This window comes from Balaenoptera acutorostrata, chromosome 3, assembly GCF_949987535.1.
Source record: "Balaenoptera acutorostrata chromosome 3, mBalAcu1.1, whole genome shotgun sequence".
NCBI classification, from domain to species: Eukaryota; Metazoa; Chordata; class Mammalia; order Artiodactyla; family Balaenopteridae; genus Balaenoptera; species Balaenoptera acutorostrata.
The window spans coordinates 97,152,569-97,170,703 of NC_080066.1; the positions used below are offsets into that span (position 1 = coordinate 97,152,569).

Below are 18,135 nucleotides of genomic sequence, written 5' to 3' on the forward strand. Positions count from 1 at the left end.
ATTACAGTCTACTGGCCAGTGCTTATCCAGCTTCAGGATTGTAGTTTGTGTTGGGATACAGGGTGGGACCAGTCCGGGTCCATGTCTGGGCCGTGACAGTGTGGTAAGTGCAGTGAGGGAACATGCGGCATGACTGCAGAATAATTGCCCTTCCTGGGTATGTCAGGGAATATTTTATAGTGAAAACGTGTTTGTGCTGAGCTCAAAAAGAGTAGGAGTCTCTATGAGGAGTTGGAAGGAGGAGGCACAGAGGGTGGGGAACTAGCAGTGGTGAATATTGCCGAGGCTTTGGGTCAGAGACCCAAGGAATGGGAGATGAGCCTGAAGGGCCGGGAAGGGGTGAGAACTTTGCACTTTAAGTTGATTGTTCTCAAATTTTCGAGCAGTTGTGCTTCAGGTGGTCAGTCCTCAGTCCTTACCTATTGAGTCAGAGTCTCCAGGGTGGAGGCTGGGCCTTTGAATATTTTCACAGACTCTGTATGTGAGACTAAAGCCCACTGGAGTTTGAAAACTACTAGTTGAAGTGAATGATGAAGCAGTGAGAAAGAGAGAAGGGCCTTGATTAAAGAGGTATTAAAAGTGAAACGGTGACTATTCTTGATCAACTCTATGTAAGGAATGAGAATGTGGGAGGATTCTGCTTAAGCAACTTTAAAAATGTCATTTATACCAGTTACCTCATGGCAACACAGAGTAGGAAATCTGTGGAGGAAATGTAGGAAGTTTAGTTATAGATACAGGGCCAGCTTACTGTCAAGAAATACCCATTTAAATCACCTAGAAATGATACTGACTTTGGGAGGATATGGTTCTGTCAATTCAAATATTGCTGATAATAATGAGATGCTTTCCTTATATAGTGCTTATTCTTTTCAAAGGACATATTCAGTTCATTTTTTTTTTTAATTAATTAGTTAATTTGGCTGCGTTGGGTCTCCGTTGCTGCACGCAGGCTTTCTCTAGTTGCAGTGAGCGGGGGCAACTCTTTGTTGTGGTGCGCGGGCTTCTCATTGCGGTGGCTTCTCTTGTTGTGGAGCACGGGCTCCAGGTGTGCGGGCTTCAGTAGTTGTGGCTCGCGGGCTCTAGAGCGCAGGCTTAGTAGTTGTGGCACGTGGGATTAGTTGCTCCATGGCATGTGAGACCTTCCCGGACCAGGGCTCGAACCTGTGTCCCCTGCATTGGCAGGCGGATTCTTAACCACTGCACCACCAGGGAAGTCCCTCATATTTGTTAGGTACTAAGATTTGCTGCATGCCTGCAGTGTACTGTGATGACTTTTGGGCTAGATATTATTATTATCATTTTGCAGATGATGAAACTGAAGTTCAGAGAGGTTCATTGATTCCCCTAAGGCCATCTCAGTCAGGAACCAGGTAGAGCCAGGGTTCAAAACTCCTGACTTTGCCAAGCTCAATTCTCTTTTCACTGTTACATAGCTGCGTCTCATAACATAGATGGGCATTTTTTTTTTAATTTATGTATGATGAACTTGAAGTCCAGAAAAACTGATTGCCCAAGATTCCAAGCTGATAAGCACAGAGCAGGGATCAGAGCCGAGGTCCCTGCTTCCCGGCCACTGCTCTTTTCACTCTAACTTCCTGCTTTCCAGGTGATTGAGTTTATTTCCTTACTTGTTTAGTATAGTTGGGCCTTTCCTCCCTCAAGTAGGAAGAGTTTAGAGAATTATAAATATTGAAGGGAAGAAATATTGTTTGAGAAGCAACGCCAACATTCAGGGCTCAGTTGCTCTGGAACAATGTGTGATGGTAGTTTCAGCCTGTGCATGAAATTTTTTTTTTTTTTAATTAGGAACCTGACCTTAATGGTGATGATAGAAATACAGAAATAACTCCAGGAGAAAAGGTACTTCGGAATACCAAAGAGCAACGGGATCAGCAGAATCGGTTGAGAGAGATAGATGAAAAGCTAAGAAAGATGAAGGAAAATGTGGTAAATCTTTTTTTATTTAAAGTAACCAGTGACTGTGTTAAAAATGTTCCAATTTTCTTTGACTGATTTATGACTGTTTTTATGTGTTACCTCAGGCAAGAAAGCTTAACATGGGTATTTGTCAGTAAGGATTTGAATAAAGGCTAAAAGTAGAACTCATAGAACTTAAAGTAGTATTATAATTAATTTATATGACATAATAAACCTGTGAAAGGTGATCTGAAGTCAGAATAATCATCCATATGCCTAATATTCTGTGTCTGAAAGACATATGTTCTTTGTTTGTGTGGAAAAATTTGGTAGTTATTCTCTATAAAATCATCTTTATATGTTGGTCTTAAAGCTTAAATACTCCCATTTTTGGTTCATAATTCATAATATATTATTACTCAATATTAATACATTCTAAATCCATCTTGAGCCTATTTCATGTTTTAATTGCTTGCCATTTAAAGACGTAGTATTGCTGATGAGAGAAAACTCTCAAATCAACTAAACTGTGAGCTGGTTGATATTCTGAACCTATTAGAAATGCTCTATAATATTACAATTTTCCAGCTACCCAGAGAATGTTTCTAAATTTTGGCTACATGTTTAATTTTGGCATCTACCTAAAATTAAACATGATGAGGCTGACCTTGTGATTCTGCCTACATCCTCTCTCCTTGGGCTGGTCTTATCATAAGTGCAGTCCCTACTTTCTGTGTCCTACTAAATCCTGTTCTCTTGCGTGATCTTCAGGCCTCATGAAGTTTTAACCAGTACTTCTGATTTGTGGCCATATATTACCACTGTTCCTTATGACTCTTTGAAAATCTTTTCTTTTTTGTCCGTACTTGTATCCCCCTTCTCTCAGCATTGTCACCTCCTGTTCAGCTGCTTATAACCTGGTCACTCTCTCCTCTCATTATTCCTTTTTGTATGCTGCCCCATGAGAGTTAGCATCAGGTAAGTGCTTTTGATTAAATTCTGGTCTCCTCAGAGCTCTCTACGAGTGTCCATCATTCCTGACTGAGGTTCTTCACCCCTCATGGTCACGTCCAGCTGAATTGCTCTTCCCATTTGCCAGCCACGGACAGCAGCACTGACTCGGACCTAAAGGGTATCTAGGTCTACCTAATGAGAGTCAGGCAACAGATCTAGAGGGAATAAAGGCATGGTGCTTCTCTTTATCATTCATTTTTGCTTACTTTTCATGGGAAATGTAATGGAATTCTATTTCAGGGAGACCTCTATTCTTATTTTCTCAGGGTTTTTTTTTTTTTTTTCCCCTCCTTGAGTGTGATGATATGGGGAAGAAGTAAAAGAAGTAGGAATGGATAGGAAGTGCATAGGGGTTCTTTGCACTTGGCCAGTAGTTGTGGGGTGGTTGATGAGGCATTGAAAACTTGATGTGGTAAATAAAATGTTTGTGGTTTGACTGGTTTTGAAAACTGTTGGCACTTCTCATCCCAAACCTACCAATCCCAGGTAGGCAAAGCCTGTCATTCTCCATAATTCAGTTCTCCTGATTTCTGATCATTTGTCCTATGCCTTGGACATGTATCCATTCTTTTCTACTGTGTCTCTATAAATTATTTAATTTTTGACTCAAAAGCTGGGTCCTTGAAAAAACTACAATCCTGCAGCCTGTGGACCAAAAACCACAGTTACAGAAAGACAGAGAAGATGAAAAGGCAGAGGGCTATGTACCAGATGAAGGAACAAGAAAAAACCCCAGAAAAACAACTAAATGAAGTGGAGATAGGCAACCTTCCAGAAAAAGAATTCAGAATAATGATAGTGAAGATGATCCAGGACCTCGGAATAAGAATGGAGGCAAAGATTGAGAAGATGCAAGAAATGATTAACAAAGACCTAGAAGAATTAAAGAACAAACAAACAGAGATGACCAATACAATAACTGAAATGAAAACTACACTAGAAGGAATCAATAGAAGAATAACTGAGGCAGAAGAACGGATAAGTGACCTGGAAGACAGAATGGTGGAATTCACTGCTGCGGAACAGACTAAAGAAAAAAGAATAAAAAGAAATGAAGACAGCCTAAGAGACCTCTGGGACAACATTAAACGCAACAACATTCGCATTATAGGGGTCCCAGAAGGAGAAGAGAGAGAGAAAGGACCAGAGAAAATATTTGAAGAGATTATAATCGAAAACTTCCCTAACATGGGAAAGGAAATAGCCACCCAAGTCCAGGAAGCGCACAGAGTCCCATACAGAATAAACCCAAGGAGAAACACGCCGAGACACATAGTAATCAAAGTGGCAAAAATTAAAGACAAAGAAAAATTATTGAAAGCAGCAAGGGAAAAACGACAAATAACATACAAGGGAACCCCCATAAGGTTAACAGCTGATTTCTCAGCAGAAACTCTGCAAGCCAGAAGGGAGTGGCATGAAATACTTAAAGTGATGAAAGGGAAGAACCTACAACCAAGATTACTCTACCCAGCAAGGATCTCATTTAGATTTGATGGAGAAATCAAAAGCTTTACAGACAAGCAAAAGCTAAGAGAATTCAGCACCACCAAACCAGCTCTACAACAAATGCTAAAGGAACTTCTCTAAGTGGGAAACACAAGAGAAGAAAAGGACCTACAAAAACAAACCCAAAACAATTAAGAAAATGGTCATAGGAACATACATATCGATAATTACCTTAAACGTGAATGGATTAAATGCCCCAACCAAAAGACATAGACTGCCTGAATGGATACAAAAACAAGACCCATATATATGCTGTCTACAAGAGACCCACTTCAGACCTAGGGACACATACAGACTGAAAGTGAGGGGATGCAAAAAGATATTCCATGCAAATGGAAATCAAAAGAAAGCTGGAGTAGCTATACTCATATCAGATAAAATAGACTTTAAAATAAAGAATGTTACAAGAGACAAGGAAGGACACTACATAATGATCCAGGGATCAATCCAAGAAGAAGATATAACAATTATAAATATATATGCACCCAACATAGGAGCACCTCAATACATAAGGCAACTGCTAACAGCTATAAAAGAGGAAATCAACAGTAACACAATAATAGTGGGGGACTTTAACACCTCACTTACACCAATGGACAGATCATCCAAAATGAAAATAAATAAGGAAACAGAAGCTTTAAATGACACAATAGACCAGATAGATTTAATTGATATATATAGGACATTCCATCCAAAAACGGCAGATTACACGTTCTTCTCAAGTGCACACGGAACATTCTCCAGGATAGATCACATCTTGGGTCACAAATCAAGCCTCAGTAAATTTAAGAAAATTGAAATCATATCAAGCATCTTTTCTGACCACAACGCTATGAGATTAGAAATGAATTACAGGGAAAAAAACGTAAAAAAGACAAACACATGGAGGCTAAACAATACGTTACTAAATAACCAAGAGATCACTGAAGAAATCAAACAGGAAATAAAAAAATACCTAGAGACAAATGACAATGAAAACACGACGACCCAAAACCTATGGGATGCAGCAAAAGCGGTTCTAAGAGGGAAGTTTATAGCTATACAAGCCTACCTAAAGAAACAAGAAAAATCTCAAGTAAACAATCTAACTTTACACCTAAAGAAACTAGAGAAAGAAGAACAAACAAAACCCAAAGTTAGCAGAAGGAAAGAAATCATAAAGATCAGAGCAGAAATAAATGAAATAGAAACAAAGAAAACAATAGCAAAGATCAATAAAACTAAAAGTTGGTTCTTTGAGAAGATAAACAAAATTGATAAGCCATTAGCCAGACTCATCAAGAAAAAGAGGGAGAGGACTCAAATCAATAAAATCAGAAACGAAAAAGGAGAAGTTACAACAGACACCGCAGAAATACAAAACATCCTAAGAGACTACTACAAGCAACTTTATGCCAATAAAATGGACAACCTGGAAGAAATGGACAAATTCTTAGAAAGGTATAACCTTCCAAGACTGAACCAGGAAGAAACAGAAAATATCAACAGACCAATCACAAGTAATGAAATTGAAACTGTGATTAAAAATCTTCCAACAAACAAAAGTCCAGGACCAGATGGCTTCACAGGTGAATTCTATCAAACATTTAGAGAAGAGCTAACACCCATCCTTCTCAAACTCTTCCAAAAAATTGCAGAGGAAGGAACTCTCCCAAACTCATTCTATGAGGCCACCATCACCCTGATACCAAAACCAGACAAAGACACTACAAAAAAAGAAAATTACAGACCAATATCACTGATGAATATAGATGCAAAAATCCTCAACAAAATACTAGCAAACAGAATCCAACAACACATTAAAAGGATCATACACCACGATCAAGTGGGATTTATCCCAGGGATGCAAGGATTCTTCAATATACGCAAATCAATCAATGTGATACACCATATTAACAAATTGAAGAATAAAAACCATATGATCATCTCAATAGATGCAGAAAAAGCTTTTGACAAAATTCAACACCCATTTATGATAAAAACTCTCCAGAAAGTGGGCATAGAGGGAACCTACCTCAACATAATAAAGGCCATATATGACAAACCCACAGCAAACATCATTCTCAATGGTGAAAAACTGAAAGCATTTCCTCTAAGATCAGGAACGAGACAAGGATGTCCACTCTCACCACTATTATTCAACATAGTTCTGGAAGTCCTAGCCACGGCAATCAGAGAAGAAAAAGAAATAAAAGGAATACAAATTGGAAAAGAAGAAGTAAAACTGTCACTGTTTGCGGATGACATGATACTATACATAGAGAATCCTAAAACTGCCACCAGAAAACTGCTAGAGCTAATTAATGAATATGGTAAAGTTGCAGGTTACAAAATTAATGCACAGAAATCTCTTGCATTCCTATACACTAATGATGAAAAATCTGAAAGAGAAATTATGGAAACACTCCCATTTACCATTGCAACAAAAAGAATAAAATACCTAGGAATAAACCTACCTAGGGAGACAAAAGACCTGTATGCAGAAAACTATAAGACACTGATGAAAGAAATTAAAGATGATACCAACAGATGGAGAGATATACCATGTTCTTGGATTGGAAGAATCAACATTGTGAAAATGAGTATACTACCCAAAGCAATCTACAGATTCAATGCAATCCCTATCAAATTACCAATGGCATTTTTTACGGAGCTAGAACAAATCATCTTAAAATTTGTATGGAGACACAAAAGACCCCGAATAGCCAAAGCAGTCTTGAGGCAAAAAAATGGAGCTGGAGGAATCAGACTCCCTGACTTCAGACTATACTACAAAGCTACAGTAATCAAGACAATATGGTACTGGCACAAAAACAGAAACATAGATCAATGGAACAAGATAGAAAGCCCAGAGATTAACCCACGCACCTATGGTCAACTAATCTATGACAAAGGAGGCAAAGATATACAATGGAGAAAAGACAGTCTCTTCAATAAGTGGTGCTGGGAAAACTGGACAGCCACATGTAAAAGAATGAAATTAGAATACTCCCTAACACCATACACAAAAATAAACTCAAAATGGATTAGAGACCTAAATATAAGACTGGACACTATAAAACTCTTAGAGGAAAACATAGGAAGAACACTCTTTGACATAAATCACAGCAAGATCTTTTTCGATCCACCTCCTAGAGTAATGGAAATAAAAACAAAAATAAACAAGTGGGACCTAATGAAACTTCAAAGCTTTTGCACAGCAAAGGAAACCATAAACAAGACAAAAAGACAACCCTCAGAATGGGAGAAAATATTTGCAAATGAATCAACGGACAAAGGATTAATCTCCAAAATATATAAACAGCTCATTCAGCTCAATATCAAAGAAACAAACACCCCAATCCAAAAATGGGCAGAAGACCTAAATAGACATTTCTCCAAAGAAGACATACAGACGGCCACGAAGCACATGAAAAGATGCTCAACATCACTAATTATTAGAGAAATGCAAATCAAAACTACAATGAGGTATCACCTCACTCCTGTTAGAATGGGCATCATCAGAAAATCTACAAACAACAAATGCTGGAGAGGGTGTGGAGAAAAGGGAACCCTCTTGCACTGTTGGTGGGAATGTAAATTGATACAGCCACTATGGAGAACAATATGGAGGTTCCTTAAAAAACTAAAAATAGAATTACCATATGACCCAGCAATCCCACTACTGGGCATATACCCAGAGAAAACCGTAATTCAAAAAGACACGTGCACCCGAATGTTCATTGCAGCACTATTTACAATAGCCAGGTCATGGAAGCAACCTAAATGCCCATCAACAGACGAATGGATAAAGAAGTTGTGGTACATATATACGATGGAATATTATTCAGCCATAAAAAGGAACGAAATTGAGTCATTTGTTGAGAAGTGGATGGATCTAGAGACTGTCATACAGAGTGAAGTAAGTCAGAAAGAGAAAAACAAATATCGTATGTTAATGCATGTATGTGGAACGTAGAAAAATGGTACAGATGAGCCAGTTTGCAGGGCAGAAGTTGAGACACAGATGTAGAGAATGGACATATGGACACCAAGGGGGGAAAACTGTGATGAGGTGGGGATGGTGATGTGCTGAATTGGGCGATTGGGATTGACATGTATACACTGATGTGTATAAAACTGATGCCTAATAAGAACCTGCAGTATAAAAAAACAAACAAAACAACTAATACTAAACTTTCATTGGGTTATTTGTATGGAAATATGTTAATATAAATGTTTCAGACATTACATGAAATTTCTAAAAATCTTATATTTGTATTTGTATGGAAATATGTATGGAAATATGTTAATATAAATGTTTCAGACAGTACATGAAATTTCTAAAAATCTTATATTTGTATTTGTATGGAAATATGTATGGAAATATGTTAATATAAATGTTTCAGACATTACATGAAATTTCTAAAAATCTTATATTTGTATTTGTATGGAAATATGTATGGAAATATGTTAATATAAATGTTTCAGACATTACAGGAAACGTCTAAAAATCTTATATGTTCTGGTATAATGTTATAAGTAATAATCCTAGTTATTACTTTAAAATGTATATCTAAAAAAAAAAAAAAAAAAAAAAAAAAAAAAAAGCTGGGTCCTTTAGAAAATCTTACATTTTATTCCAGTGTCATATAATGGTTGGCTAGACTTACAGAGATATGATAAATATCAAGAGTTGGTTGTTGTCTAAGTGGAAAAGAATAATATAAATACAGAAGAGCAAAAAAAAAAAAAGTATTGTAAGGCAATTATACTTCAATAAAGATGTTTGAAAAAAAAAAAAAAGTAGAGAAGATCAATTATTGTGTATCTACTATGTGCCAGGCACTGTTGCAAATAGTTTACAATTTATTGACTTACCTAATCTTTACAACCACTCTGTGAGGTAAACACTACTATCCTCATTTTATGCATGAGGAGATGGAGACACAGAGAGGTTGAGTAACTTCCTCAGGGTTGCAGAGCTAGTGAGAGGAAGAGGTAGGGGTTAAATGATTAGCTTTTAACAGCCATGCTATACTGCCTTTCTGGTACTTACTAGCTTTTCTTTTCTGATTAATATTGTCTTTTCGTTGAAGTGTGGTAAATTTGTTATAACCAGTAATATTCATTGGCTAATGTTTGGAATCCCTTGTATAAATGATAATTCCACATTTTTGTGTGTCAACACTTTCAGAAACTGGTATCTGGTAGATACAGGCCCATGAGTAATGATCTGTATTGTCTTTATGTTTTAATTGCTTATTGTTTCATAATGGCCTATGGAATAGACTGTGTACTGTGTGTGTACTTTTGAGGGATGATCCTGTGTCTGCTTCAAACTCTGTAAAGCCCTTTGTACCTCATAGAATTCTAGGTACTTTGTGGATGGGAAATCTGGAGACCCCAGTCTTTGTTTCAGTGGTGTCAGTAGCCTGCTCTGTTACCTTGAATAAGTCACTCAGTCTCTTAGACACTTAGTTTTATAACTTTAAAATCAAGGGAGTGAGGCTAGATGACCTCTGTCCTTTTGCTTGTGATTCTTGGAGTACTTATTTTTGGTGAGAGATGGTGTTACTTATAGTATCTAAGGCTCACTTTGTGTGCTTCCTAAATATTTAGTATTAATTGGTTTAAATCTTCTGTTGAAAGTTACTTTTGGAAATTTAGTAACACTTTTCAGGAGAATATGACATTGTCTTTTATACATATAGAAAAGTTAGCCTGTTGCCTACAGACCAAAGACTGTGTTTTCTGAATGATATAGCTTCTGGAAATGGCTTATTTTGTCTTATTCTCCCTTTTGCAATGGAACATTGTTTCCAGATCAATGATTTGGGTGAAAGAAGTAATCTGTGACCATTGAATTGGTGATTAAAGGATCAAACCTAAATACAACTACTCTTAGGGATAGAAGGAGGAAGGAGTGAGCTAAGGGGCAATGCAGGAGCCCTGTGGGGTGCTCCTGGAGCCACCTGGATCCCAGGATTGATCTGTGAGTAAAGTCTGGAAAAGTGACTTAATCCTATGTTTCCGATGGTAGCCTGAGGCTGCAGATGCACATTTGCATTGGTCAAGATTGGTGGAGGAAGTGGGATTCGATTTAATCTGGAGGTGGTGATGGTATTGGTATCAGTGGATCCTGCTTTTAGGAGCTAGGGGAAGTAGGCACAATGAAATGCGAGTGAGGCTCAAAATATACTATGAAATTCAGTGGGCATGCAGGGGCCTGAGCACCAGCTGCATAAGTAGAGGCAAAATGAGTAATGGCTACTAGAAGCAGCATATGTGAAACAAATCTTTTGGATTCACTCAGAAGGAGTCAGCACTATAATGTAGCTGCTGTGCTACACATGAAGGAAGAGGTGAGCAAAGCTGGTTATACTTGGATAGTAGAGGAACAAGGATAAAGAAGATATGAAAACCAGCTCATGTGAAGGGTTGTTGAGGAGGCTGAGTGTGTTTATTCAGCCTGGTGAAGAAAAGACATGCGCGTGTGTATGTGTGAGTGTGTGTGTGTGTGTGTGTGTGTGTATGTGTGTGTGTGTTGTGGGGAGGGAGGGGATGGATGGTTTGGTAGAAAAATCACTCATGAAAACTTCCCGAAGAGATTTGAAGGACTAACATTTGAAGTATTATTTTTATTCTTTATAATATAAGGGAAAAAGCATGGTGATTAGGAAGCCACAAAGCAACAGATTTCTGCTAAATACTAAGGAAGAAAGTTAGAATGATCCCAGTGGGAGTGATCTCTCAGGGGCAAGGATTTCACATTAGGCTGGAGTGACACTTGCTAGGTAGCTGTAGGGAGGGTTTAAGTATTAAGTCCCATTCCTGGGCACATAATCTGGAAAAGATGAAAACTCTAATTTGAAAAGATACATGCACCCCAAAGTTCATAGCACACTATTTACAATAGCCAAGACATGGAAGCAGCTTAAATGTCCATCAACAGACGAATAGGTAAAGAAGATGCAGTACATATATACAATGGAATATTACTCAGCTGTTAAAAAGAATGAAATAATGCCATTTGGAACAATATGAATGGACCTAGAGATTATCATCCTAAATAAGTATTAGTCAGAAGTAATATTAGTTAATATTAATTCATAATATTAGTAATTAAGAAGTATTAGTCTGAAGTAAGTCAGATGGAGAAAGACAAATATCATATGATATTACTTACATGTGGAATCTAAAAAATGATACAAAGGAACTTACTTACAAAACAGAGCTAGACTCACAGACAGAGAAAACAAACTATGGGGAAAGGGATGGGGGAGGGAGGTATAAATCAGGAGTTTGGGATTAACGTATACACACTACTATATATAAAACAGATAAACAACAAGGACCTACTGTATAGCACAGGGAACTATATTCAATATCTTGTAATAAGCTATAATGTAAAAGAATCTGAAAAAGAATATATATATATATATATATATATATATATATATATATTTATATTTATATATATATGAATCGTTTTGTTGTATACCTGAAACTAACACAACATTGTAAACCAACTATACTCCAATAAAAAAAAAAAGAGGCTGGATGGTAGGTCAGTTTCTCCAGCACAAGTAGGCAGCTTGTGTATGGTGAGCATGTGAAGGTGCTGTGCTTTGAGCTGTTTTTCACATGTTGGGGGAGGATTTGTGCTGAGCCATTCACCTCTCACCTAGTTGGTTCCCACGGGGTTAGGGGTATTGGCTTTGACCATGATCTGTCAGGCTAACTACTTGTGTGGAGATAATTTGAGATAATAGAATTAGGGGAAAATGGAAGTAGCCATATTCATAGAGTAGGCAACAAACCCCACAAATACTCTCTCCATCATCTGCCATACAGCACCCTCTGGTACCTCTAATCCCATCTAGCTCTGAGAGTCACTTTCCCTTGTTTTGGTGCTCTATAGGCTTCTCTGCCCACTCAGTCTTCTAACCCCACTCTGCTTTTTATTACCTCCCTGGGTTATAGTTCCATTATGTAAGCTTCTATACATGGGGCATAGTGGTTAAGAGCCAAACTGCTTGGGTTTGAATCTCAACTCTGTACTTACTATCTGTGTGACCTTGGGCAGGTCTCCTGACCTCTCTGTGCTTCAGTTCCTAGATCTGAAAAATGGGGAGAGTTGTAATTAATACCTACCTCATAGGCTGATATGAAGATTAAATTGGTTAACATACATAAAGTGTTTTGAACAGGGTCTGACACATTTTAAGTGCTATGTAAATTGCACTTAAATTGTTATTATTGTTGTTATTAACTTTATTAATATGGCATTTACATAAGCTTGTTTCTATGATAAGGAAGGGGAAGGGTGTAGTATAGAGGATGAAATTGAAGACAGAGGGATAAGCCTTGGAGAAGAATCAAGATGCCCTTTTCCTGACTCAGGATGAAAGAAAGGAAGGATGGCCTAGAGGGGCAGGTTCAGAGATGAAGAGAAGGTGAGAGAGGTCATGCCTGAATGTTCTCTATTTACTCTGTAAATTAGAGGTCAAGCCATATGATCAGAATGAGAGGTAGAGTGGGGCTGGGGCCTTGAAGCAGGGTAGGAAAGGATGGGAATAGACCTTGTGAGGGTGAGAAAGAAACAGTGGTAAACAGTGAAGACCGCCCAGCTGAGGCTGGAAACCCCTGCTATAAAATGGTGCCAGCCAATAAGGCTTGGAGTCTTCTCTGACGGCCCTCAGCAGTCCACGAAAAATGGAGAAAATGGGTTGTGAGTTGAGGCAGGGATGAGAAGAGGTTGGGTGATTGCAGTGGAAGATCAAAGAGGCAAGGGAATTGGTGGTACGTATGAGACCATAACTAAAATTAAAAAAAGAACAAATGTGATATGTATACCCCAGATAGCAACTGGGACCCCTTTGCCCTTCTTTGACCTGGTTTCATAACATATATACCATAATAGAATCCCATACTGCCATCAAAAGAATGAGGTAGGTGTGTGTAACTTGGAAAGATGTCTGTAATATCATATTAAGGAAAAAGTGCCTTTTGCATAAGACAATGATCAGTATTACACCATTTTTATAAACAAAAAAAGTCATAGAAAAATCCTGGAACATATGTACCAAATGCTTAAGAGTGCTTACTTTTAGTGGGGTAGGATGGATGGGGAGGTGAAAAAGGAAATTCACTTTTTATAACATACTCTATTTAAAGGGAAAAGTGTGTTGGGATTATGGGTGATTTTTATATTATTTCTCATACTTTTCTTTATCTTCTAACTTTCAGTAATATACATGTATTGCATTTGTAAACAGAATTAATGTTTAAAAATATGGAATGCATTGATGCATACAGAAGATTGCTACTTATTGTCTCTCAGTAAGTGGTGTTTATGCATTTAGAAAAATAGAGTGGGTCATCACAAGGAATAATGTTCAGCTTCACCAGACCAGTGATTAAAATTCATATTCAAGCAACGTTTAGGCACTATGTACATTTACCAGACCAGCAAAACCAATGATAAATGTGATATAATTATATGTTAGTAGGAGAGGTGCGGACAGTGATATGTGAACATCATTGGTAGCTCTTTAAATTGGTTATCTTTCCCTCTGGAAAGCAACTGGTCAATTGTTATAGCAACAGCTCTTACACTTTTTATATTTTTGACCTGCTTAATTCCAAAGAATATTTTAGGAATATTTCCAAAGAAATAACACCCAAGCAAAGCCAAACCAAACCAAACCAAACCAAACAAGAAACAACTTAAATGCTCTCAAATAGAATGTCAAAGCATTTATAGCGTCTTAACCCATTTAATACTATGATGGGATAATAAAAATGACAAGTATATGAATTTTGCCAAGAAAGGACTTTTAATTGGGAATGAGTGATACAAAACATAAAAATAAAAATTCTAGATCGATTCTAAGTATCAGCTATAACTATGTAATATATTTATGTATATATACTGACAACAACCTGAAGGGAAATAGAATATGTATTAATAGCCTAGCTTTATTTTTCTACTTTCTATTAAAATTCCTTTATTCCTAAAGAAAGGGGAGTCATAATTGAGGCAATTCTATTTTTTCCTTGTTTTATTTATACACATTTTAATCCTTTAGTGTAATGATGAACTTTTTGGGTAATGTAAAGAAATAATAATTCATGTTTGGTCTAATTTTTCTGAGGTATTGAGTATTCCATTGCGATAATAAAACTGAGGGGATTTTTAAAAAAACAAAAAACATCTTTAACTTCTAGGATTAGGTAAAAATGCCATTAATGAAGTTGCGTAATAATTCTAGCTTTCACAAATCAAAAGAATTCAATTTTAGTTTTTGCATTTTCCAAGAAAGAATCGTCAATATGATCTATCTCATTGACTCCTTTAATGATAAAATATTCTCAAAGATGTTTTGTTAGTATTGGTGGGAAAAGCTTTCCACAGTTCCATTCATTCTAAATGCACTGACCGTACTTTTTAGGTCTTTATTGATTCTCTTCTCTCTTTTTGATTCTCTGTTTGAACTTAATTCATTTTTTTTCATCATTTGAAGTCTCTACTATTTCTTTCTACATTCTTTCCCTTTTCGGTTTCCGGGAAACCACTGAGCTTGGCCTTGTTTGGTGAACTGCATTGTCATGATTGCATCAAAATGTTTAGCACTCGAAGCCTGTTGCTGAGCATTGTGGATAAGAATGTGGTTCACAAAGGATGATAAATCCTTGTGTTCTGATTCTTATTTTGACATGCTCTTGCCATTTAACCTAGTATAAGAATACATGGACCCCAATCAGAAGACTGGAGGGTTTCTTCTGCTCAGTGAATGGATGGAGGGTCTACCTTCAATTGCTAAACATACCATAGAATTGGAATTATAGAATGTGAGAGCTGAAGGGGCCTTAGAGGTCACCTGAGCCAGTTCCATGGATCAGAAACTAAAGTCTTGAACAGCTAAATGATTTTTCAAGGACTCACAATTAGTTATTGATAGACTTGGGCCAATCCCCAATTCTTTTGACACTTCAACCTGTGGATGTTTCATTAAATCCAACCTCTCTAGGTCACACCTGTATAGTTCAGCCAATTTTCAGCTAAGATTTGGGGCTACTCACAAATGTGGGCTTTATTCTAAAACTGTTAAGCTGTTACTAACTGTTATACATCTTTTCCAAATTCAACAGAACTCCAAACAAACCTGACATATTTGTGGTTAAACTGGAAGACTAACTAGTATCCTTTAGTTTTCACACATTAACTAAGGCCTGAGTTGGAAAAGTAATTGTACTCTTTCTTTGGTGCCATTGTTCAGAACGGTAGGAGTTATTTAATCTTATTTTTTCATTTGTAACAGCTTTTAGGAAGCTGGATAAAATAACATTGACACCTAAAATTGGTATTTTTTTATAGAGTATACAAAGACCTCTTTGTTTTGCTTCTGTAGGTGATGGCAGGTGTGTGCAATAATGATGAAAAATATTTGGTTGTGAAATTTTGAGAGTGAGATTTACACATTGATAGGTAAACAGACCTTACAAAATTTGTTCTCTTAGTCATAGGCAAAGAAACACATTTTGAAACAAGTAAGTAGAACATTAAAATTTCACATGTATGTATATATATGTAGAATTTGATGCAGAAATTTGACAAAACTTCTTGCAACTGAATAGTATCATTTAATGGTTGAGAAACAGCCTGTAGCAGTTACAGGCACATGGCTGGTGTTCAGGAGTTATTGTGGAATGAATAAAGGAGCCAGTAACCTTTTAAAAGTTATTGGTTACATGTGACATTTGAATATAGTGTAGGATAAATTGAAAACACAGCTAGCTATAGTGCTTTGGAAATAAGATGTTAAGGATAATTAGATGTTTTTTCATTGACTTATTTTGTTTCCACTATCATTTTTAATCCATTTACAAAATATGTTAGTAGATTTCAGTTTTAAATCCAATTTGGAACAAAAGGAGATATAAATATACCTTGTATTCTGCTTACACAATAAAAATGCTTTTCTGAGTATTAAGGATATTGTCTTCTGGATTATGATTCTTCACATGTACTATGATAATGCGGACCTGATATTGTTATAGGCTGCGGTATTGGGCTGTTGCTGAATGAAAATGTGCCATATCTTGAAACTCATCTTCAAAATGAAAATTTTGATGGCAGTTTTGTTTCATAATACTACTTGTTTTTCCTTAAAGCTTTATTGTTGAGCAGAGGCTCTAGAAATATGTATTAGAGCTAGTTAGATTTTAGCATAACTCAAATTTTGCTCTTTGAATTGATTTTCAGAGTTCATTGGTTGAGGCCATGTGCCATGGATGTGATTACCTGGAACAAGTGCATGGACATGCTTCAAGAGATAAGCAAATAATAGCACATTGAAGAATATAATTAATAGAATTATATAAAGTAAAAGAAGTATTATAAAAAATTATAATGCATATACGTAAAACACATTTAACCATTATAGCATTTATCAACATAAAATTAGAATGCATAGATAAAAATTACGACAATTTTAGAGGTTGAAATTAAGCCTATTATTTGGATGTTAACATGGGGTAGGAATACTGTTTAATTTCTTTTTCAACACCTAAGGTCATTGTTAGCATCATTCTTTTAGTATATTAAATTCTTGAATGATTCTTTCCCAACGGAAATGTTAGTTATTAATATTCATGTGTAGTCTTTAATCCTTTTATTACCTCTTCAACCAGCTATAGCCAGTTTTTTTTAACTAGACCTTCAGATCCTATATCTACTTCTGGTTACCATCTCAGGCTCTCTCTGGCCAAAGCAGGGATTATCTAAAGCAGTGAGATCAGCGTAGATGGTCAGAGAACTGTTTGTTACCGGTGGCGTAAGGAAATGTGACCAAAATGCAAATCCATACACTCTTTACTTCATCAAGAAAAGCTTGCTTAATGATGTGGCTGATTTAAATTCTGGCATGGCTCTTTATCTCATAGCAGACCAGTAACAATCAGTTTGAGGCCTGGCATTGCCAGCAGGCCACTCCTGGAGGAGCACTGAGTGCAGGTCCATTCCTCACCTCTGCTGGTGAGGCCAGAGTGACTCATGTCAGGTTGGGGACCAGACCACATTCATTGTGTGGAACTGGGGCCAGAGTGGGACCAGTTGGGCCATGTGGAACATGGCCATGGAAGGAAGTTGAAAAAGCTGAAACAAAATGAAAAATACTACCTGGAATTATGAATTATATAAAGTTTCATACTTAGAAATAAGAGAAAACAGTGGCCTTGCAGCCAGCCCTTGTGCCAGGTCTCTAAGTAGGTGGGTTCTACTTCTAGCTATAGGGCCAACTAGAGTTTAGAGAAACTTCTCTTGTTAAGGAAAACCTAAATAGGCTGGATAAAATGTTTTTTTTGAAAAGTAATTTTTAAAGCATGGCTGAGCTGGCAGGAACATAAGGGAATCTCTTGGAGGACAGAGATGAAAAGGCAGTATGAATCAGGAGGGGTAAGTAGCCACTGGAGCCAGCTTTTGTCCCTGAGGTATCTAATGATCTCCAGTGGCCCCAAGCCTGGGTTTTAACAGGCCGTGTGTAGGGGGCTCAGGCGATAGAGCCTGAGGCTGAGGAGTTGGCAACCATATGATTAAAACCTCAGTGGATGAGGAAAAACCTGCTCTGGAGAGGAAGTGGTAGAAACCTTGTGCTCTCATGTATGTATGTATGTATATATGTATGTATGTATATGTGTGTATATGTG

The 18,135-nt window shown here is 37.1% G+C and overlaps 1 protein-coding gene across 4 annotated transcripts in view; it reads left to right on the forward strand.

Moving 5' to 3' along the window:
- Positions 1 to 18,135, forward strand: part of FSIP1 (fibrous sheath interacting protein 1) — a 214,419-nt gene that overhangs the window by 77,246 nt on the left and 119,038 nt on the right. For 3 of the 4 annotated variants that reach the window (XM_057544286.1, XM_057544285.1, XM_057544287.1), the window contains exon 10: positions 1,810 to 1,950. The exons of the other annotated variant lie outside the window; for it this stretch is intronic. In XM_057544286.1, the coding sequence (XP_057400269.1) occupies positions 1,810 to 1,950 (141 nt within the window). The remainder of the gene's footprint in view (positions 1 to 1,809; positions 1,951 to 18,135) is intronic. 4 annotated transcript variants of the gene reach the window in all.